The 24,118-nt window shown below is 39.6% G+C and overlaps 2 protein-coding genes and 1 pseudogene across 2 annotated transcripts; all 3 read left to right on the forward strand.

Annotated features, from left to right (window-relative positions):
• Window positions 1-85: 85 nt before the first annotated feature.
• Window positions 86-1,517, forward strand: LOC120292480 (annotated as a pseudogene).
• Window positions 1,518-4,558: 3,041 nt separating this feature from the next.
• On the forward strand, window positions 4,559-9,800 carry LOC120292481 (fasciclin-like arabinogalactan protein 8). The gene is made up of 2 exons (XM_039310684.1): window positions 4,559-4,660; window positions 9,339-9,800. Exons 1-2 carry the CDS (start codon window positions 4,559-4,561, stop codon window positions 9,798-9,800), a joined length of 564 nt encoding a protein of 187 aa, XP_039166618.1.
• A 12,493-nt stretch (window positions 9,801-22,293) lies between these two features.
• Window positions 22,294-23,863, forward strand: LOC104442616 (senescence-specific cysteine protease SAG12). The gene is given in 3 exon segments (XM_010056020.3): window positions 22,294-22,783; window positions 22,983-23,334; window positions 23,336-23,863. Coding segments are annotated over 3 exon segments (1,035 nt in total). The 5' UTR covers window positions 22,294-22,338; the 3' UTR covers window positions 23,574-23,863.
• Window positions 23,864-24,118: the final 255 nt, after the last annotated feature.

The raw sequence follows: 24,118 nt of genomic DNA on the forward strand, positions 1-24,118 counted from the left end.
ATTTGGAGTTCCTCGTGCACAAACTGAAAGTTACGACTCACCAAGTCACTCCAATTGTGTCCTAGACAGTACCCAGAGCACGGCTATGGCCAAACAAAACCAATTCTCATTCCTCACATCAGCTGCTCTTTTGGTCATTATAGTTTCTGTTTCGGAAACACTTTGTCGCCCTTTTGAAGAGGAACAGTTGTTAAAGCAACATGAGGAGTGGATGGCAATCCACGGGCGTGTCTACAAGGGCACGGACGAAAAGGCAAAACGGTATGAGATATTTAAAGAGAACGTTAAGCGCATCAACGCCTTTAATAATGGTAAGGACGTGGGGTACAAACTGGCTGTGAATAAGTTCGCAGACCTAACCAATGAGGAGTTCCGCGCTTCCTACACCGGCTACAAGAGGAGGCCCACAAGGGTCCTGTCCTCTGGCCAAAAAAAAACCGTTCAAGTATGGCAACTTCACCGCCATTCCAGCTGCCTTAGACTGGCGAACCAAGAAGGCCGTGACACCTGTTAAGGATCAAGGCGGCTGTGGTGAGTGGAAAATAAAAAATTGTCCTACGAAAATGTCAAAATTCTCATGTCGTACTCAAGCTGTTAAAAAGAGGCAACAATTGTGCATAGAGCAGATAACAATATTATCTGTAATTCACTGTTACATTCCTTTTACGCCCATCATACTACATGTGTACATATGTCTCTTTGTAATTCATTTTACTATCTCTTTTTTCAGGGAGTTGTTGGGCATTCTCGGCTGTGGCAGCTATGGAAGGGATTACCATGATCAAGAAGCGGAAGTTGGTGCCACTCTCGGTGCAAGAACTCGTGGATTGTGATGATAACGATGAAGGCTTCGGGGCGGGCTCGTGGACAGTGCCTTCAAGTTCATTGTAAGCAATGGTGGCCTCACGACTGAGGCGAACTATCCTTACCAGGGAAATAAAGGGACCTGCAATACGGCCAAGGCAGCAAACCCCGCAGCCTCAATAACTGGATATCAGGATGTGCCCGCCAACAACGAGAAGGCCCTCTTGCAGGCCGTGGCAAACCAGCCAGTCTCGGTGGCAATTGAGGGGGCGGGTTTGATTTCCAATTCTACTCAACCGGCGTGTTCACAGGCTCATGTGGGACCGACATTGACCACGCGGTCACGGCGGTCGGGTATGGGAAGACCTCTGGCTCTGGCGGGACCAAGTATTGGCTGATGAAGAATTCGTGGGGCACCGGGTGGGGAGAGAAAGGGTACATGAGGATCCAGAAGGATGTGAGCTCTAAGGCTGGTCTCTGTGGTCTTGCCACGGAAGCTTCTTATCCAACTGCATGAAGAAAGAAGAAGAGGAAAAAATAAATTATGAGTCTATATACGTGATAGTGGTTCTTGGGCTCTCTATATGTATGAAATGTAGTCTAGCGTCTCTGTAAAAGAAGCAAGTGTTAAGTGACAGTACGTCACTAGGGTTGGTGTGTCCTACAACAGAAACTGAATGTTGTAAGCAAAATTAGGGGCCTCCCAACTAAACTCGGTTCTAAGTGTTCGAATAAATGAGTGGGACAAGATAAAAGAACATAGTCCCGTGAATGAATGGAACAGTTTCGTCAGCGTAATTTTATAGTACTGAATTGTCCCAACAATAGGAATTTAGTTATTTCGAGCAATTTTGTCAGCGTCAACCATTCTGTCTTGTGAGAGGCGTGGCCAGCACTAGCAAGAACAATTATTTGTAATTTTATTTTTTTCTACTTTTCTATCCTTTTTTATCTCGGAGAGCAACCACATGTGAGGGCCAGCAAGCATGGCCGGTCAGAAACGTCACCTTGCCCAAATTTGATTTGACTGTACTCGAATTACAATTATCCTCATGGATTTGAAGGTTTTCCAATTAATTGAAAGTCTGATCCAAATTTATTTGCATACTTATCGGGTGAAGCTTAAAACCGCTTAATCTGGATCGGGATTGAATTACACTAGCTCTTATCCATGGTCAATATTCAGCTCGAAAAACGGGGATCTTCTTTCTTCGGACCAGACGTGTGCACCCCCTTGAGATTCATCGGCACTGCCTCTGTGTTTTTATCCTAATGTGAACACCATCCACCTATCATCCTCCTCACTAGATATTCATTCTTATCGTCAAGCAATAATATCTATGGCTCCTTCTTATGTTTTCACACACCATCTACATTAAGTTTCAACCCCCGATGTCCTTTTCCCAATAATTAGCTTCTGAACTTATCTTTACTCTGTTCTCCTCTCTAAACTTGTTCGAAAATTCCATAAACTCCTATAAAATCAACTTAATTGCTTGTGAAGAATTTGGAATAGCTTGATTGTGTAATACGGTATTCCTATACAACCACATTCTAGTGCATATAAGGTAAAGAGCTTGCAATCTAAGCCCATTCTTTGTGCAATCCACCCTTGGTCAAGGAATTGGTTTATCATCTCCTCTTGCATTGGGAAGTTCCAAGCAGATGGTGATACCCCCATGACTTTGTTTTCATAAACTCTGAATCAAGGGGCATAGGCCCGGTTTGGTTTGGTTTTCGGGGAATGTTTTTGGGAAAATACAAATATCTTTGAGCTAAAGAGGTTCTTTGAAATGCAAATAGTGTTTGGTGAATTGTAATTCTAAAGTGTATTGAAAAATAACTTTGGCTTAAATGTTAATTGGTAAAAATTGCATTTGTAAATGATTTATTACTAAATAATTTTTTTTTTTTTTTTTTTTTTTTGGAGTTTAGCCAATGACAAACCAAATCTGGCTGACGAACAGCTAAATCTAGCCACCAAATGGCCTTGCCTAAGGTCACCCACCTCAAGCAAGGCTACCTAAGGTTGCACGATCTAGGCAACGCTAGCCTGGGTTACACAATTTAGGCCAATAGTCACCTAGGTCACGCAACCCAAGTGTCGCCTGAGGTCCAACAGTGGTTGTTGGGGTCAGGCAACCCCCAGGCGGTGGTTGCTGGTTTGCATGACCCCTTAGTCAGTGGTTGTCGACCTCCAATTGGCATTTTTGTGCGATGGTTCGAAGAAGATGCATAGTAATCGAGGGCCAAAACTTGCATTCCAAGAATGCAATTTCCCAAAGGACCTCTAAATGTGCTTTGAGCTAAAGGTCTTTAGAGCTATTTGGAGATACAATTGTATTTTATTAAAGTTGAGCAAAAGCACAAGCCAAATGCATTTGCATTTGGCCAAGAGACATTAGAGTCGTGAAGCCTATTGTAAATATTGAACCAAACGGGACATATTCTATAACTAGATGGATTGAAGTTTCTTTTTTAATTTCCACTTAAATGATTTGGGACTTGTGGGGTAATTATCAAACCCAATTGATTGCCCCCCACTTGATAAAGATTTCCAATTTGAGTATTTCTCTAGGGTTCATGATTGCCTTCCACAATTGAGATGCTGATGCCTTAACCTCGTGGTTTCAAAAACTGTATCTCCGGAAATATTTTCCCTCACTTGCCTCTATCTTATATCAGTCCCTAATTGAGTTTGAGGATTGAAATGTTGTTGAAATCGTTGGCTTGTCTAAAACCTAATTCGCCGCTTTTCTTATTGCTTCATAAAAATAAAATAAAAACCCCAACATTTAGATTTGGAAAGCCTCTATGTTGTTTTTATGCTACCATGATCATCATCCTCCTTACTTAATTTCCATTATCACTATCATCGTTAGTGTTAGATTATTTTACATGGTCTAAGCTCTCAAAAGTTGACTTATCTCTGGAGAATTGCTTGGGAGTATAGGTTGAATCACCACAATGGATGAAACTACAACTCAATAATGGTTTGAATATGATCACAAGGAAAATACTCTTTTGCCACAATGCAAATGTCAATTACCTTCTCAATGCAACAATGGAAGCCTTAATATAATGAGTTCTGTTTTTTCACATCATCTTTTTAGAGAACTTATGCCTCTTGTAGATAGCAGATCATCGGGATAAGTACTCTAATGGTGCCATAAGTTGTGTATGGCGCTCACTTTGGTGCCAAAAGTTTCCATCGGATCATTTAAGTGCCAAAAATTTTGAAAAACGCTCACTTTGGTGCCAACGCTGATATGATTGGCCGGAAATCTGACGTGGCCTTTTTTTATTAATTTCTTATGCTGATGTGGCTCGCCGGAGTTTCCATTAGATCACTTAGGCCTTCAAACGACGTCGTTTTAGCATCCAAACACCAAAACGACGCCGTTTTGTGTCTTTCCCCCAAATTCAAAACCCTAAATCCCCAAACGACGCCGTTTTGTGTTGTCTTCTTCCCCGAGCAGATTCGTCTTCTTCCCCGAACAGATCTAGTAACACCAACAGCACCAAACCAACGACACCAGCAACAGAGAACTAGCAACACCAGTTATTTTCCAGAAAAGAAACCACGCATTCGCCTCCACCCTCCCCCAGTAGTTTTCCCCCATTTTCAATCACCTTATCAACCTTTCAAATCCCTGAATCTTAGCCTCACCACCGCCTTTTCCCAAGAAATATCGTTGGGTGCAGAGGAAACGCGAGCTCAAAGAATCCCCAAAAAGCACGAGCGATCCGGCCAATGGTAGCCGTGAAGATCTGGAACGCCACGAGGGTTGTCGGCGAAGCCAGCTGCTACGAAGGCAGCGGCCATGGCCCCGCCATCCCCTCCTCCGCCCTCATCGTCGACACCTCCCTCTTTCTCGGGATTTTCTGTTCGTTTTTTCTTTCTTTCTTTCTTTTGTCTCGCTGTGGCAAGCAACTACAATGGAGGTTGAGGGATGGCGGTTGGCCGACGGTGGCCGAGGGACGGCGGCCAAGTGACGTGGCTGAGGGACGGCGGCCGAGCGACGGTGGACGAACAATGGCGGACAAAAAAAACCCTAATTTCAATCTCCAAATAAAATCAACAAAACGGCGTCGTTTTTGTGAGGCTATCCACGTAGAACCACAAAACGACGTCGTTTTCTTAAGGAAGATGGAAAACGACGTCATTTAAAAGGCTTCTCGATTTTATTTTTAAATATAAAAGCCACGTAATCATTTTGGCCGGAATCTGTCGTCGGTGGTACCAAAGTGATCGTTTTCCTCCGATTTAGCATTTAAGTGATCCGGCGGAAACTTTTGGCACCAAAGTGAGCGTCGTACACAACTTATGGCACCATTAGTGTACTTATCCCGCAAATCATCAAAAGTTTTTTAACTTTCAATAACGAGAATGAGATGTCAGGAAATTACAAATGAGATGGTGGGAAGTTAAAAAAATACTGCTCCCACCTCTGCCCATCAGGGGCGAAAACTGCTCAAATATGACAGTTAGCACCATCTTCCACCACTCCAATTTTGCAGATCAGACCCCACCAATCACGCGACTTCTTCATCTTTCACGGGCCAAACCATCTTCACCCGTTCTTGGATCTTTATTTCCTTCGTATACGCCACTTATATCAAGCACGAGACACTTTCCGACCACCATTCGTTGCTGCCGTGGATTGTCGTGCCAATGGAGTTGTCCGGTTCAATCAAGTCCATTCGGGTTTTGTTGTTCCTGAACCTCTGGAGTTGTAAGATTGCCTCCACCGCGCGTGGTTGACACTGACTTGCCACATCACCGCCAGGTAGTTTCTTCTCAAGTGAGATTTGGAGCTGATCGAGTGCACGAATTTTCCTCTCTGGTGTATATCTTCTGGAGTTGTGAGTTAACTTGAACTTATGCATAAGCAAGCTGAGTTATTGCACTTGCTGTTTGAAGCCAAATAATCGCCATCACTGAATTGTAGAACGCCGGTTGCCTCATGGTTGCCATCGCTCTTCACAAGCCTCCACCCTAAACCATGTCACCGAGTCATTGATCTAATGCAGTCATTAGTCAGGTATAAATTGTAGCTTATTTCCGAGCAGGTTTTTGATAGCAACCGATTGTGAGGTTCGCATATTGGAATAGAAGAGGAGCTAAGCCCAATTGGTGTCGAATTAGTAATGCTTGATCTTAAGTGGATTGCATGCCTATTGCAAGCACAGAACTGGGCAGAATTAATGTCAAATTCTTGCTGGCCAGATTTAAATTGTAGTTTGATTGGATTATGCATCGTGAATTTTGAGCTTATTTAAGCCTAGTGCCGTTATTAGGTAACATATGTGGGTGAACACTTGATCGAACCTGAACTTGGAACATTGGAATTAAATATTACTATTTTTTCTGTCCATGTTGGGATTTTTATAAACAGCTTTGTTAGCATAATACTTTTTGGGATACAGTGAGATTAGTAGTTTGTTGTAAGCCACAAATTCTCAAAAGAGTAAACCCACAATATTTTATAATTATTTGTTATTAAGTTTTTATGATTTAGAATAGACTATTATTTTCACATAGATTAAAGACTGTTACCAAATTATTTCTCTTTTATAAATATACATTTTCCTAGGATACTTTAGATCTTGTCGTCACAATTAATTTCACATTTGCATTGCACATAATTGCTTTTCATTAAGAGTCATTCATGCCATGTTGATGTTATAGAAATTCATAATACTCACGATTTGCATGTTAGAAGAATGTTTAATATAATTTGAAAGTTCAACTCAAAAATTAGGTCATATGTACATAAATAGCATGTAAACCGATGTCGGAGTGGGTGGATGCACATATGAAATAAGTGAAACTTGGCTCTAATATCATGTTAAGCTTAAGCTGTTAGATGGAGAAAACCACATGTGTATAAAAAAGCATATAAACCAAATTGCAAAGGCTATCAAAGGATGACCAAAGCTGGTAGGTGGTGGAAGAATTTTTAAGAGGCTGGAATGATTAACTTCAGTGGATGATCAAGGCTGCCAAAGGCAACGAGTTGGTGGCAAGACTTCTTAGGGTAACTTTCTTAGCAATCACAAATTGCATTTGGATGGAATGTAATCATAGACATCTACAAAACAAGTCAAATGATGTCTGCATCATCGTGGCTAAAATTTGTAAACTTGTCATAGGGCAAGCTTCATATTTCAAAAATTTAAGACCTTCCTAGATAAATGTAATATTGACTAGCATATAGAGACTTCATCACTCCATTTTCACATCTATAGTTATCTATATAATGTTGGGGAATGCCCTTAAACTTCTATACATCATCTTATAAATGATACTTACATTTCAAATCAAGAAAAAGAAAACCACATTGTCAAGCGACGTACTGGTAAAATATTTCAACGACCATTGATTTGGATTTCTGCACATAGGAAATTGAATCAGGAATGTTTACATATCTTGAAAAATTCATATCTGGATATATATATATATATATATATGGGTGTCCTTATTTAGGCACATTTCGTACATCTTTGCATATTATGATAGGATTGGGCATTATCTTTGCATAATTACTCATGACATGTCAGAATAATTAGAATTTTCCAAAACTAATTGTTTTAGTGCAAATCTTGGATTTTTCATTTGCATTATGATTTAATTGTCATATTTACACATTTACTTTCATAAATCACATGTCATTTAATGAAAAATATAAATAATCAGATATCGCGTCTTGGTAACTCTAGATCGCATCTTCATTGAAGAATTCACAAAAAATTTGGGGGTGCATTTAGGAAATTTTAGATTTGTTTGCACATTTTCTTGATACATATATGATTAGCTCTCTAGGGACTGCATTTCATTATAGATCACATTACGTCAAATGAGCGGGGAAGGCGCGGGGGAGAGAGAGTCCAAAACTGATCTTGAGAGTCAAAATCAGCTTAGGGCCCTTTTCTAATTTTCAAGTCGGATTGCATAAGAAAAATTCATGATCTTGCTTATGTCTGCGTTCCTAATTTCTAAATACGAAGAATGCAATGAAGAGCAGGACTGCGAGACCAATTTGGATCATTTTGCTTAAAGGTCAAAATCCGATATTAATAGCCAACTCAATGCGAAATTTTCAAGCAATGCAGAAGGGATTTTTGGAGTAAAAAAGTTTAGTATCAACAAAGGACCAAACAATTTGTGGCATTAGTCAAACTTATTGCGACTATTATTTTCTTCGAGTTAATAGATCTAATTTTTCATCACGAAAACTGTCTTCATGATCCAAGGTGAAACCTATTGTCGTAAATGATTGAGACATACTTCAGCAAAATTCAATGAATATTTGTCGAGAGAACCTTTTCCTACTCAATTCAATTCATTACTAGGCTTGGATTGTAAGTGTCTAATATGGAAGATCACGTCATCTCTTAGCATGGTGGGACAATTCTAAAAGTACTTCTCATTTAAATTCATTAAGAAATCTTGCACCTTCCTAGCGAAGACGCAAAGACCTATTTTAACTTCTAGAAATGATGGAAAACTTCGGAAAATTTTGAACAATCTTTAATGTCAAAGAAAGTTATTCTTAGTCTAACTATTCCTTATTAAACAAGGTTTGTTATCAAGTGTCATTAATTCTAAATATGCTAACTCCATATATATTGGTTTTCAAAAAATGATTCTACACATTATGAGAAATGGAAATTTCAAATAATGGTCCAAATTGCCCTCAATTTCTTAAATATAGGCTTGAAGTAATCATTGTCTCTAACAGATGCGTCTTTAGTTTCTCAAAAAAAAAAAAAAAAAAAAGGCTTGCAGTAGACCTTATTTCAAATAAAGCCTTGAACTAACCATGTCAGTCTCAAAAAATGACCTGACTTTACTAGTTGGTCAAGGTTATTTCTTTCCTTTATATATATTTATTTTCTTCCCTTTATTCTTTCTTTTTCCTTTTTCTACTTTTTTCTACTCAAAGTAACTTAAAATAGAAAAAAAAAAAGACTAATTAATGTTCTTATTTATATACAGGCGGGAGGGTTCACAGCCCTCCCTTGCTTGTGGCTATCGCCTCATCATCGTTGGGTGTTAGCCACAGATGGTAAGTTGGCCTTACCTTCCCGCCTAGTTTTTTTAAGACTTTTTTTTTATCTTTTTAATAAACAAAAGAACAAAAGAAAGAAAAAAGGAATGATGTAAATTAGGGGTGTGCAACCGAACCGGGTCAACCCAGTTCCCGGTTCGGCCCACCCGGAAAACAGGGTCGGGAACCGGTTTCGGTTGAAACCGGTCCGGGAACCGATTCCCAAAGTTCAGACCCTGTTTGAACCGGTCTGGGAACCGGTTCTGAGGGAATACCCACCCAGGAACTGGATCGACCGGGCTAGTTCGGGAGCCGGTTTGAGAATCGGTTTTTGGGCCCCAAAAGTCCAAAAGACCAAAACCCTAGTCGTTTCTATCTTTACTCTCACGCTCGTCGCTCTCAGCCTCTCACCTCCGCCAATCCATCCGAGCGCTGCACTGCTAACGCTGCTTCCGCTCGCCCATCGTCCCCTTCCTCTAGATCAACACCCCCATCCTGGTCTCGGCCATCCTCGCCACCCCGGCGCCATCAGCCTCGGACACGAACGTGACGGCGCTGCTCGAGAAGGCCGGGTGCAAGACGTTCGCGGGCCTCCTCGTCTCGAGCAGCGTCATCAAGACGCACCAATTGGCGCTGGACAAGGGCCTGACGGTGTTCACACCCAACGTGAGCTCGTGTCGCTCTGTTGTACCACGCGGTGGCGGACTACACCTTGATCGGGTCCCTAAAGACAAGCAACGCCCGATCAGCACCCTTGCCACGAACGGCGTCGGGAAGTACGATTTCACCGTGAAGACCGCCGAGACATCGAGGTCGACCCCTCATGGGTGGCCAGCATGGTGCTCTACTCCACCCCTGTCGCGATCTTCACCATCGACAGCGTCCTCCTCCCCCGCCGAGCTATTCAGCAAGTCCCCGTCCCCGCGCTTGCGCCGTCGCTAGTAAGCACGATTTTTACTCTTCGTCGTGAGCTGCTAGCTAATTAGTTCTACTTACCCCATGATATGATTTGTATTGCTGAATTTGATCCCTTTTCTAGTTGATTTTTTTGCTGAATTTAGTGGTTGGCTAATCTTCTAAGGTTTCATATGTTATTCCCTACTTTGGACTAGTAGAAGTCTAGCATCTTAATTCGCAGAACTTGCCCAAATGAAGTAGGTCCGTGAGGATCTTAATTTTCGCGAGTGACTGTGTAAACTGAATGGTTGCTCGAGTATGTGAGCACTGTGAATTCCTCTTTTATTTTATGAAAGTCTAGTTTTGAATCTCTCCGGTTGTTTGCTCTTTTGATTCGTTCTGGTATTTTAAGAAGCTATTGATCCGTTGGACCGTTCTTGTATTGCGAGTCTGGTGTTTTTTTTCTCAATGGGATGAATCTTGAGAATTGGTCATGTCATAAGTGGTGGTGTCGCATGAAGCCGGAAGCCGAAGGGGACGACGATGCACCCGATCAGGTGGTATAAAAGAGAAAGAGAGTTGGTTGGCAGTTGAAGTTAATGTTTCTTTCCAGCGTCCTGCTTTGTTAATCTCTTTTCTACTTTAGGAAGCCAACGTATGTCTGATGATATCGGACTGTGTCTACTGGTACCACATATGATGACTTGCTTTCTTGAACAATGTTGTTTGCATCTGCCCTCGTACAAGATGGATTCTTGTTCTTCAATCTTTATCACATGAACACATGTTATTCTTTTCTTTACTAGTTATACAATGAAGATTTAGCCATTGTTTTCAGCATTGAGTTATCAATGAAATGCAGGCTTTTTGTTATTCCACAGGGAGTATTATGTGAAATTGCAAAACATGTTCCAATATAAACATGGTCAATGCTGTTCCTGGACCAGAAAAACAGGGTGGGTCAGAATAGGGTCCAACGTAATTAGGGTCAGGAACATGGTCCAAAAAAAGAGAACTGGTTATAACAGGGTCAGGTACAGGGTCCAAGTCTAAACCCCACCCACCCTGGACTCGATCACCCCTAATGCAAATGCCCTGAAGTCATGTCTTTTCTGAGATTAATATGACCACTTCAGGTTTTTATTCAAACAAGGTCCACTTCAAGCTTCCATTTGAAAAATTATGATGCTTCGGGCTCTTTTTTGAAAAATTGAGAATACTTTGGGCTTTTATTTGGAATTGTTTTCATGAGAAAAACAATGCATTGATTACTGCAATTTTTCCTTTTTGGCAAGAAGAAGAACACTGTAATTTTTTCTTAGTTGCAATGCATAATATATGGCTCACAAGACACCTTAAGTAAATCTATTAAGTTATAGTGAATTCCCAAATTATAAAAATAAAAATAAAGAAAATTAATTTCAAATAGATTTTCATGAGTCGCGTCCAGCAATAATTTCGGTAAAAAAGAATTAATATTTACAACGGATGTGACTTAACTAAGATAATGCCATAAAGTGGAGACAACACTCATCCACTTTGTCCTTTTAATTTCAACAAAAGTGGAATACTCAATAGGTCTGGAATTTTATTTGTTCTCGTACGAACTAATGTATTTGATCAAGTACAGTTGCATTTGAAGCCCATCAAGCTTTATAATTTCTAATGGCTAGTCAAGAATATAATTAAGTACTAAAATTTGAAAGCTCAGCACTCAATGAGATTAAACATCATCTACTGCTTAAAACTAATATCAACATAAAAATTCCATTAAATCAGAAAACCTACTTAATGTGGCAAGTAAGTCGGGGTTACATAACATTTTAAGTAGAAAAAAAGTAATTTATGGCAATAAGAATATTATCACTTATATTACTAAAATCAACCTATAATAATCACAATTTCATGTCTGGTAAACAAGTTAATAATGTTCAGTGATCAATTTTTCAATTACATATTAAATAACTCTTTATTTCTACTTTCAAAACTTAAAATTGTTGGCACCTAAAATACTTCTCTGACTATAGTACGCTGGTGGATGTGGTTCTCTCTGCCCCTAAGTTGGGAGGTTCAACCTTTAGTGGATAGGGCTAAGCGTAAACTAGAGAACTCTTCGGGTATTACCTTAGCCCATTACAATCGAGATACGAACAAAGTGGCTGATTGGCTAGCCAAAGCCCAACGAATGGGTTGCCTTTTTAGAAATTGGGTTAATAGTCCCCCGCCTGCTCTTTTGGACTTATTATGTGATGATGCTAGAGACGTTTGTACTAAAAACTTTTCTTACTAATGCATTTTAGTATGTTTGTTCAAAAAAAAAATTTCTGAATACTTAATTTTCAACTTTATCCAATGAGTCTTCAGGAAATAGATTATTAAAGGAATTTTAATCTAATAGTGCGGTATAATCAGCCCCACCCACTACCTTCTTCCACACAGAAGTAGAATATGGAGCCAAAAAAGCAATATCTAGAAGGAGGAAACATGAATTTCTAGAAGCAATGAAAGTTTTGACAGTGGGAGCGTTGGCTAGGCGCACCAAGTAGCCGTGGACCTTATTCCAAGGAGAATTAAGTTAGAATTCGTCAACATTATCAGCAATGTGGAAAATTTTTCGCCTCACACCTTAGAAGAGAACCGAAGGACCACTCTTAAGAGGTTCTAACGTTTTCCACTCCCCAAGGAAGCCACACCAAACTCTTCTGATCTAATCACATCTCCAACCTTTGATCCTCATTTAATTAATTGAGGTACTTTGACGAGACCAAAGTTTACCCATTTAAGTTGGGTTCCCTTGTTATCAAAAACAAATGCTATGAAGATTGTTGACACCTAAATTTTGACGACCCGCTTAATCATCCAATAGGGGTTAATTTTATTCCGGAAAAAATAGTTAATTGCATAGCATATAGTTTTAGGTGCATTTGTTTCTTAATTTGCATTTACATTGGGTCGGTGACAAATGGGTTTGATTTAGTAGTTCTAAGCTTTAATTTGGCAGGTCGGACTAAGCCCACGAAGCAAGTAAATTGGCCCAAGCCCGTTTTCTTTTAATAACAAGAATTACCTAAATTGAGATTTGAAATAATATTACGGTGGATTTTGGAATCTAAGAAAATCGGGTTGCAATCTTATCTTTAGGTGATAAAATCAGGAGATGTGGAAAATAAAATAAAAGTGATATTGCGTGCGAAAAGAAATTTTCGGATGCTGATTTGAAAAGGAAAATAAAACCCTAATCTTCAGCCTATAAAAGGTTTTTCGCGTAGGGTTTCGGAGGAGGCCACACACATTGAATATACGGCCACACAAGAGAGGGACTTCTTCTTGGTTTTCTCTTGAGTAAAAAGGAAAATCGCAAAAGGAAGAAGGGGGAAGTCTTTACCGTGGTTTTTCTTTCGTAGAAGATCACGAGAAAAGAAAAAACCGATTGATAAGGCAACAGAGGGAAAAGCTATAGGAAACGTGAAGAAAGAAAAAGAAACAGGGAAGGTACAGCTGCAACAGTGCTTTGCAGAAAGAAGTGATCGGACGTGCAGCTGAGGGGAAAGAGGAACCACTGTTTGTCTTCTTCATTGGACCCTCTGCCGGCGCCTCTCCAGTCACCGATAACCTCCGCCGCCGCCGGCAGCTGCGCCCACGTCACTCAACCGCGAGCACTGTGCCACCGCGCCTTCCGCCCGAGGTCCAGACACGACGTCGCGCCGTCGCCGCTTCGCCTTTGCCCCGACGACCCGACGTCACCTGCCCTGTTCGTTGCTGCTGTTCCAGTGCCGATCTCCTTCGCTGTCATCTGCTGAAGCCACGCTGGTCCCTGCCGCCCGCGCAAGCCGCGACACCGGCAGCCCGACGAAGCCGTCGCCGTGTTGATCCGCGATGCCTGGGTCGCTTCGCCCTCTGTTGCAGCGTCACCGGGCCAAGGCGCCCCCGCCTTTTATCTCTGCTCGCAGCTCCGCAGACGCCACCGCCGCACGACCCACCGCCCCTGCTCGCAGCACCGCTCCAGATCTGGAGCCCGAGCCACTATACGCCCATCCGATGCCCCGGCGTCCCCTGTAGCCCGCACCTCCGCGCCGGTCCGTGACCAGTCGCTGCTGCAGATCCGGTGGTCCGCTCGACGCTAGCAGGCCCCGAACCCTGCCGCCGTGTTGCTCTGCCATATCCGACCCGATGCACACCCGAGCGACGAACCAGCTGCGGCTTGCTCCCAAAACGCCGGACAGCAGCCCCCCCTGCCCGCAGGTTAATGTTGCTGCCGCCGGTCCACCCGCCGCCCTCACCGGAGCTCCGAACGGCAACCCATTTAGCCGCCGGCTAACCCTAGTTTAGGAGGCCAAAACCCTAATTAGGTAGATTTCTTATTTTATTTTATTTTTATTTATTTATTTATTTAGTTTTTATTATTCATTTTGTTTCTTTATTTGATGATGAGGTGTTCGATATGAAACAGCATGTGAAATTTGTGATTGATAGTCCGATTTTCGCGTCCGAAATCCGACTCGCAATCGCAATCGTCTGAAAAATCGTCAATCCGATCTCTCGCCCGAGATTCGATTCGCGATTTATTTAAAAATTGGTCGGCCCGATCTCATGCGAGAGATATGGTTTGCCGGTTTGTAGATATCGATACTATCTTATCTAATTTGTCGTCGTTAGTTGAATCAATTTTATTTTGTTAAATAAAAAGATCCAAAAAATATTTGAGTTAGGATTAGGATTGTTTTAGAATATTTCTTGTTATCTTACATATTTAGAATAGAGATTTTATTTCGAATCCAAAAATAAAAAAAATAATAAAAAATCAAATCAATCCATTTAGGTTGCTAGTTTTTTTGACTTAGGTTGCAGGTTTAATAATTTGATAATTATTAATTTCGAAATTAATAAAACAAAAACACAAAAAGGTCATCATGCATATGTCATGCAGAATTAGGACATTCTTGGTACGTCATTGCATATTGGATAATATTGCATGTCTCATTTTGAGTTTAAATTGATTTTTAGATAAATTGCATCTTAGGTTAGAGATTGCTAGGTTAAGATATATCATGGTTTAAATTAGGATTTAATATGACTTAATCCCTAGTTTAAATTAGATAGAATCTTAATCTAGCTATAGATCATTTGAAATTTCATAAAATTTGTCTTAGGATAAATTAGTTGCAATTTCTAAGATAGATTGCATTTTTTTAATAAAAATGTCATCTGCATATGTCATATAGAATTAGGGCATTCTTTGCATGTCATTGCATGCTAAGATTGCATATTGTAGGTTTAGATAATTTCTCCTAAATAGATTGCATGTTTATTAGGAAAATAAAAATCATGTGCACGTCATATAGAATTAGTTTCATACAATGCACGTCATTTAGTGATTTTTGTTAGGTGCATTTAATTAGAAATTGCCCGTCATTAGAATTAAGTCATTAGATTAATTTAGATTGCATATTTAAATGTTGCATTTCTTTAATTTCGAATCTCATAGAAAATACAAAAAAAATTATTTAGAATAAATCATCCCATGCTTAGGATAGACTACATGCTTAGTTATGTCATATTGCTTAGCTCATATAGCTAAGTCATGTTGCCATGTCATATCATTTCATGTTAAATTAGTGGCATACATTGCATATCGCATGATTTTCATTAATTAAGTGAAAACAAAACAAAAAATGCGTGTTAATTAGAAATCATATTTATGACTCTGATGTGAATTCTAAACTAACAACGCAGATGCTTTCGTTGCTACGAGATAAGTCCTGCAATTTATTCATTGCTTTCTTGGATGTTAAATTGGTGGTTTGCGCACCCCGCATGATCACCTCACATGTTAGAATTTAAAATCAATTCAAGCTGCCTGCAAAAACATTTTTGAAATTAAAAGAATGGTACCGAAAGGGCATTAGAGAAATCTAGTGTAACCAAGTCCCCCGTACCCATAATCTCTGGTTCGTAGGAGTAAAGTAAATCTCCCATTACTTTACTTGGGTTTCTAATCGACCCACCAAAAATAGATTAGTGGCGACTCCTAATTGAAAATCAATTGCATGTTATAAACTTGAACCTAAGTCGCGATGGTATGGGCTTGGGAGAGCCCGAGTTAAATCTAGGCTTAACAATCCATTAGCCAAACCCTAAGTGGTTCACACCCCGAAAAAAATTAGGTCGCGACAAAGATAAAAAGGAGAAACGATATGTGTAGTCCTAGAACTTTCTTTCAATAATTAATGGGATTGCTATAATTTTTTTATTCAATATTTTCCCTAAACTTTTAAGGATCCACTCAATGTAGTCGTTCCATTTAAATCCACATGTCACATGTACTAGAGAAAATTATCCAAAACATACTAAATCTATTACACTTTTATTCATAAACTTTTTGATTATATTAATTGAGTCCATTCGACAAATTTTGATCGGAAACCACTCATGTGAACATTGGCCATCTAACATGATATTACCAATGCTAACATGGACATTTTAAATTTTATATATTAATATCTTCTTATTTCTTTTCTTTTATTCCTTTTCTTTTTCATTCTTTACTTTTTTTTTTTTTTTTGGGAGGGGGTCTTTTCTTATTGTTAAGGCCTAGAAGGTGGCTGCTGGCCACTGACCAAGGCTCAACAACCTCAACCACTAAGGCTCAACAACCTTAGCCACTAGGTGAGGGCTAATCCTCACCCAATGGTCAGCAAGAGTGGCTAGGCCTCCGCAAGTGGCCGTTGGCCCCCTACTAGCCTTAAAAATAAGGAAAAAAAAAGTAAAGAAGGAAAAGGAAAAAGAAAGAAAAGGAAAGAAATAAAAATGAAAAAAAAAATATTAGTAAAAATTGTCAATATCAACGATTTCATATCAAAATTGACGGAATGAACTCAATTGGCAAAACGTGAAAAGATTTATGATTCAATTGGCATAATTAAAAATTTATGACTATATTGACAAAAGTACAATAGATTTCTGGATTTCTGGACAATTTTCCCCATGTACTCTTTTTGACTTGGACTGCTCTATTAGCATTTATTGGCTGAGAATAACGATCTAGACTAATACCTCGTCCTCTCTAGTTAGGAAATGTTTTTGTCCCTATATGTGTGTGTGTGTGTGTGACATGGAAGCCATATGGAAGTCACGTACATGCCACCCTAGCAAATCAACATTAAGTTAACAAAACTCTGTCCATATCAACTAAGTATTAGGATTTTCAATGGAAAAATTACTTTGCTTGGAATTTTAAAAGTTCAACGGATTTATTAAACAAAAAAAGGTTCATAGATCACATTAAAAACTGAAAAAAAGTTCAGTATCATTATTCCTACTTTTTATGCACAAACAAAATCTAACAAACTAAATTTCCAAACTAGGGGAGTATGTGTGTAATCCAGTTGAGTCAACAACCAATTCGATGCTTGAATCTGACCCAAATCAAATAGTTAAGAGTAGATAATTGAGTTACATAAGTTTTCAATAAGCTTCAACTCGAATCAATTAGATAACGGCTCTTTCTCAAAACTTAGAGTAAAACTCAAACGGGAAAAGTATCAAAAAAGTCATAAACCTTTTGTCTTTGTGTCAATTCAGTCCTAAACCTTTTCTTTTGGCCGATTTAATTCTAAACATTTTTACGTTGTGCCAATTCAGTCATTTCCGGCCAATTTTGGCTGGATTTTGCTGACTAGATGTCGGTCAGTTGACATGGTCTGATCGGCGCTAATGTAGACAACTTTTAATAATTTTAAAATTTTAAAATTTTAAAATTTTAAAATTTTCTTTTTTTTTTTTTTTCTTCTCCTCTTCTTCCTCTAGCCGGTCGCTGAACCTCGATGACCCGCCAAAGGCGACAACGGCAAGGTCAAGGTCGACCTTGTTGACCACCTCGCTAGTGGCCACGAGGCCACCCAAGGCCCCTAGTTGGTGAGGGCGAGCCCTACCGGCTCTGCGTGAGGCCAACTCAAGGCCGCCTCCTCGCGCCAAGCTGGCAGGGCTTGCCCTCGCCGCCCAAGCCTCGAGGGCGGCCTTGTGCTGGGTGGGCGAGACTTGCCCTCAACGGATTTGGCGAGGTCGAGGCTCGCTGGCCATGGGCGAGGTCAAGCCTCGCTAGCCATGGGCGAGGCTTCACCCTCGCTAGATTCGGCGAGGGCAAGCCTCGCCACCCAACACAAGGCCACCATCGTGGCACCGGCGAGTGCCGGGCGAGGTCGACCTCAACCTCGCCAATCGTCATCTCTGGCCGGTCGCCGAGGTCCAGCGACTAGCTGGAGGAAGAAAAGGAGAAGAAAAAGGGAAAAAGGAAAAAGAAAAAATAACAAAAATAAAAAGAAAAAAATTCAAAAATATTAACATATTATTTAAAAATGTCCACGACAAAGATCGATCGTGCCATGTCACCGACTGGTATCTAGTTAACAAAATCCGGCCAAAATTTGCTCGAAATGACCAAATTGGCACAACATAAAAAGATTTAGGTCTTAATCGGCACAAAAAAAAAATTTAGAACTAAATCGGCACAAAAACAAAAGGTTTATGACTTTTTGACACTTTTCCCAATCTCAAACTCTAGCTAGAATCATTAAAATACACTACAATTAAAAAGTAGTAATAAATTTATTTAGTTCGTACCTATTAATGTATTTTTATAATTAAAATACATAAAGATTGAATAATTCGATTAGGCTCACGAGCTATTATTCTAGAAGCTCTTCCCAAACTTAAAAGACTCGTTGATATGGCTAGGTCAAGCAAAATTGGAACTCAGCCAATGGCCGTCTAAAGTTGATATTGGTCATAGAATATGATTTCAGCGTTGAAGTCTAGTTTTCTTGTTGTGCACCACTAGCCAATCTCAGTATTTATGACTATTTACATTGCAGCAATTCATTGGCAGAGAATCACGCCTTCAAGATTAATAATATTTCATTAGCAGATGCTGACCAAAGCTATTTGTTTCACTGAAGAAAGCCAGTTCTTTCCCATAGGAACATGAATCACAATAACTTACACATGATATCTTTGCACTGCATAACAATGTTTAATGGGAGCATTTCAATTAATCACCCATCAGTCAATGCGAACCAGAGTCACTTCAATCACATCCGTGGTATTCATAATTTTTTGCCTAAGACCCGCACACTTGCACCTTAGAATTTTTTTGTTTCGCATGTGAATGTCCTATATTTGGCCCCCTGCCCCTGAATGCAAGTATCCTGCTACAACAATATAAACTCTACTCCATTCTGCACCTTGACTTCGCCAAGTTTGGCAAGAGACAAAACTATGCCCTTCTAACTTCCCATTAATCGCTTTGGCCCAACCAAACTTAGCAAAAGCGCATTATTTGTCACATCGATAGATGAGTCATATGCGACATTCTTGCTTTAAAATATTCACCAGCTACCCATCTATACATATTCGACCTATTCAATCTAATCAACCATTGATGTTGATACCACTTATTGAGAATTAACAACAAAAATCTGAAGTCCTCGACAAAGGGGATCCCCAGGGGAGAACCCAAGCTTTAGCCTGACCTTCACTGAAAAATTTAAGATAATTCCATTATGAACCTAAGCTTGATCTTGGCCTTCACTAAAAAATTTAACATCCTCACATGTGCACCTCAATTTGGAGTTTTATGATGCTCCTAGATTATAGGGCAAATACCAACAAAAATTGTGACACAAATACCCCTCTCTCTCTCTCTCTCTCTCTCTCTCTCTCTCTCTCTCTCTCTCTCTTGTGTTGCCTAAAACCATAAACTTGTTCACCGAGATATAAATGCCCCTAACTTGTTTTGTACCATGAAGAATTCCAAACTTAGTATAGTGGGACACTTAAGTATTAAAAGTTTGAAAAAGTACACTCAAGTGTCAAAATCGAAACAAAATTGATTAGTTAAGTGCTAACAGTAAGAAAATTCGACCAAAATGCTAATGTGGAGTTTTTTTTTTTTTTTTTTTGACAAAACAAGTGCAAAATAACATTATTTTCTACACTAAAGTGGCTAGATAAGTAAAAAAAAACAATATCGTTTTGCATATTGATGTGCCTAGATAAGCCACAAAAAGATGTCGTTTTGCCTTGAATTTGAATTTTAAAATAAATATTAATTAAACTAAAGTTAAAACTAAATTATTAAAAAAAAAAGAAGGAAGAAGAAGCCCTAGCACAACACCTTCTGCAACTTTTTTTTTTTTATGTTTTTAATTTAATTCAAATAATATTTATATTAAAATTCAAATAAGAGGCAAAACGATGTTGTTTTTGTTATTCTCTACTAACTCAACTCTCTAGTGAGCCATGCAGGCCAGTTATATTATTAAAAAAATGTCACATAGGATTTCGACACCCGTCATTAGAGTTAGCACTTAAATGTCTCATTTTTCAAAGAAAGTGGTGTATCTTTCTAATTTCTGGTGCTTAAATGGCTCCCGTGCCAAGTTTTGGTACTTGCATTATATTTTTATTATCATATTGATATAAGTTCAGATTTTTTTATGACACAAGAAAAAAAGTTTAGAGTATTTATGACAATAAGCAAGGGTAAAGCTTTTAGTTATACAAAAAAAAAAAAAAAAAGTTTAGGGTAGTTGCATTACAGTGGCCATAATTTGGTTTGTTTATTTATTTATTTATTTATTTTCTTATCTTAACCCTAGATTATAAGTAATTCAACTAGCATTTTTTTCCCAAAAATGATAGTAAAATAATGTTAATAAATGAACTTGCCCCGCAAAAGATATCAAGGATGATTATGTTGTCCTCACTAGCAACATAAGTAATTCTCAGTCATTCATGATCGGATGACATTAAGAAAAAGTAGAGCATGCATTAGTGTTGTTGATCAATTAGATTGTGCAATTCACCATAATAGTGAGATTAATAGAGAAATGAAATAACAAGATTAAGGTGGTTCGATTTGAATTACCGAGACCTATGTTCGTGGAGAGAGTGAGAGTGGTAAATCTACCTTGAATAAGGAGGTTACAAGTTTGAAATAAAGCCTCGCTTAACGTCAGGCACTAAGCTTTCATCGATGTCATTAGGTCCCCATGACTTTTATTGTTTAGCTGGAAGCATGGTATTTCCTTATATTTTAGATTTCCAGTGGTAAGCGGAAGAGTGATTTACTTATGTTTGACACAATCTTTTGCAATGATTTCATGTAAACTCGCAAAAAGAACCGGAGGAACACTCTTAAGAGGTTCTAATGTGTAATCATATAAAAATTGATTTAAACCAGACTTTAGAAATCGTTCTGATTAAAAATGCGATGCGATCTAGGCACTTGCTCGAGAGGCCGGGGACTCCAATTTATACATTGGATGGCTTCTGGGCATTTCCCTTCGGACACAACACCAAACTCTTTCTATGTACTCTACATTATTTCTCCGACCTTTGATCCTCATGTAATTTATTGAGATACTTTGATGAGACCAAAGTTTACCTATTTTAAGTTGGGTTTTCTCACATAAAAACAAATGCTATGAGGATAAAAGGAGTAAAGACATGGGTAATTACTAAAAAAATTTCCAATATTTAATGTGGTCGCTATACTTTTTATTTGTTCAATTTTACCCATAACCTCTTATAAATCCACTACATGTAGTCCTTCCATAAAGTATATCCACATATCATATGTACCCTTTTGACGTGGACTGCACTATTAGCATTTATTGGCCTCAAATAACGATCTAGACTACTATCTTGTTTTCCTAGCAAGGAAACCTTTTTGTTCATTTCTTCTTGATATGAATGATAACCTTCTGTTTTAAAAATCAATTTCTATTCTAAAAATATATTATTTTATTTATACTTCCCAGACGAATTTCTGAGCAAAAGAATCAAGTAGCATTTGAGTAATCTAAGTCAAACTTGAATAGCTCACGAGCTTGAGAGAGTTACATTCTTATTTCCAAACATAGGAATCTAGAAGCACTTCCCAAACCTAGAAAACACGTTGATATAGTTAAGCAAAATGGGAACTCAGCCAATGGTCATCCAAAGTTGATATTGGTCATAAAATACGATTTCAGTGTAGAAGTTCAGTTTTCTTGAAGCGCACCACCAGCCAATCTCAGTTATTTATGACTATTTACGTGGCACCAGTTCATTGGCAAAGAATCACACCTTCAAGATCAATAATATTTTATTAGCATATGCTGACCCAAGCTAGTTGTTTTACTTTAGAAAACTAGTAATAACTTGCCGATGATTGGAAGGCAAACATAGATGCAAGTGCACATCCACGTATAACAACGCACAAGCCTCTTAGAACGATAAATTTTAGCACTACATGACAATGTTGAATGGTAGCATTTTGATTAATCACCCATCAGTCAATGACTGAGGGTGCAATAGCAATCTTAATTTTTGGGGGTCTAAGTCGCAACAGCTATCCAGGCACAAAGGAGGAGGAGAGGGTCCACTGAAGCATTATCGAGAGAGAGTGAGAGTGACGACAGTTGAGCGGCATTTTGTCTATAAAAACCCAACACACCCATTTGGAGTTCCTCGTGCACAAACTGAAAGTTACAACTCACCAAGTCACTCCAATTGTGTCCTAGACAGTACCCAGAGCACGACTATGGCCAAACAAAACCAATTTTCATTCCTCACATCAGCTGCTCTTTTGGTCATCATAGTTTCTGTTTCGGAAACGCTTTGTCGCCCTCTTGAAGAGGAACAGTTGTTAAAGCAACATGAGGAGTGGATGGCAATTCACGGGCGTGTCTACAAAGACGCCGTCGAAAAGGCAAAACGGTATGAGATATTTAAAGAGAACGTTAAGCGCATCAACGCCTTTAATAATGGTAAGGACGTGGGGTATAAAATGGCTGTGAATAAGTTTGCAGACCTAACCAATGAGGAGTTCCGCGCTTCCTACACCGGCTACAAGAGGAGGCCCACAAGGGTCCTGTCCTCTGGCGAAAAAAAACCGTTCAAGTATGCCAACTTCACCGCCATTCCAGCTGCCTTAGACTGGCGAACCAAGAAGGCTGTGACACCTGTTAAGGATCAAGGCAACTGTGGTGAGTGGAAAATCAAAACTTGTCCTGCGAAAATGTCAAAATTCTCATGTCGTACTCAAGCTGTTGAAAAGAGGCAACAATTGTGCATATAGCAGCTAACAATATTATCTGTAATTCACTGTTACATTCCTTTTACGCCCATCATACTACATGCGTACATATGTCTCTTTGTAATTCATTTTACTATCTCCTTTTGCAGGAAGTTGTTGGGCATTCTCGGCTGTGGCAGCTATGGAAGGGATTACCATGATCAAGAAGCGGAAGTTGGTGCCACTCTCGGTGCAAGAACTCGTGGATTGTGATGATAACGATGATGGTTGCATAGGCGGGCTCATGGACAGTGCCTTCGAGTTCATTGTAAGCAATGGTGGCCTCACGACTGAGGCGAACTATCCTTACCAGGAAAATAAAGGGACCTGCAATACGGCCAAGGCAGCAAACCCCGCAGCCTCAATAACTGGATATAAGGATGTGCCCGCCAACAACGAGAAGGCCCTCTTGCAGGCCGTGGCAAACCAGCCAGTCTCGGTGGCAATTGAGGGGGCGGGTTTGATTTCAATTCTACTCAACCGGCGTGTTCACAGGCTCATGTGGGACCGACATTGACCACGCGGTCACGGCGGTCGGGTATGGGAAGACCTCTGGCTCTGGCGGGACCAAGTATTGGCTGATGAAGAATTCGTGGGGCACCGGGTGGGGAGAGAAAGGGTACATGAGGATCCAGAAGGATGTGAGCTCTAAGGCTGGTCTCTGTGGTCTTGCCACGGAAGCTTCTTATCCAACTGCATGAAGAAAGAAGAAGATGAAAAAATAAATTATGAGTCTATATACGTGATAGTGGTTCTTGGGCTCTCTATATGTATGAAATATAGTCTAGCGTCTCTGTAAAAGAAGCAAGTGTTAAGTGACAGTACGTCACTAGGATTAGTGTGTCCTACAACAGAAACTGAATGTTGTAAGCAAAATTAGGGGCCTGCCAACTAAACTTGCTTGTAAGTGTACGAATAAATGTGTGGGACAAGATAAAGAACATAGTCCCTCGAATGAATGGAACTATTTCGTTAATGCGATTTTATAGTACTGAATTGTGTCCAACCCTAGAAATTTAGTTATTTCAGATAATTTTGATTGGAAATTACTGGTATAGCGGGTCTAGTTATCATCGGCCATTCCATCCCACGAGAGGTGTGGTTGGCACTAATGACGACAATTGTTTGTAATTTTATTTTTACTTTTTTACTTTTCTATCTTTTTTTAATCACCGAGACCAGCCACATGCGAGGGCCAATTTGACTGAACTCGAATTAAAATTATCCTCATGGATGATCAATTTTT

The sequence above is a fragment of the Eucalyptus grandis genome, chromosome 4 (genome assembly GCF_016545825.1).
Source record: "Eucalyptus grandis isolate ANBG69807.140 chromosome 4, ASM1654582v1, whole genome shotgun sequence".
NCBI classification, from domain to species: Eukaryota; Viridiplantae; Streptophyta; class Magnoliopsida; order Myrtales; family Myrtaceae; genus Eucalyptus; species Eucalyptus grandis.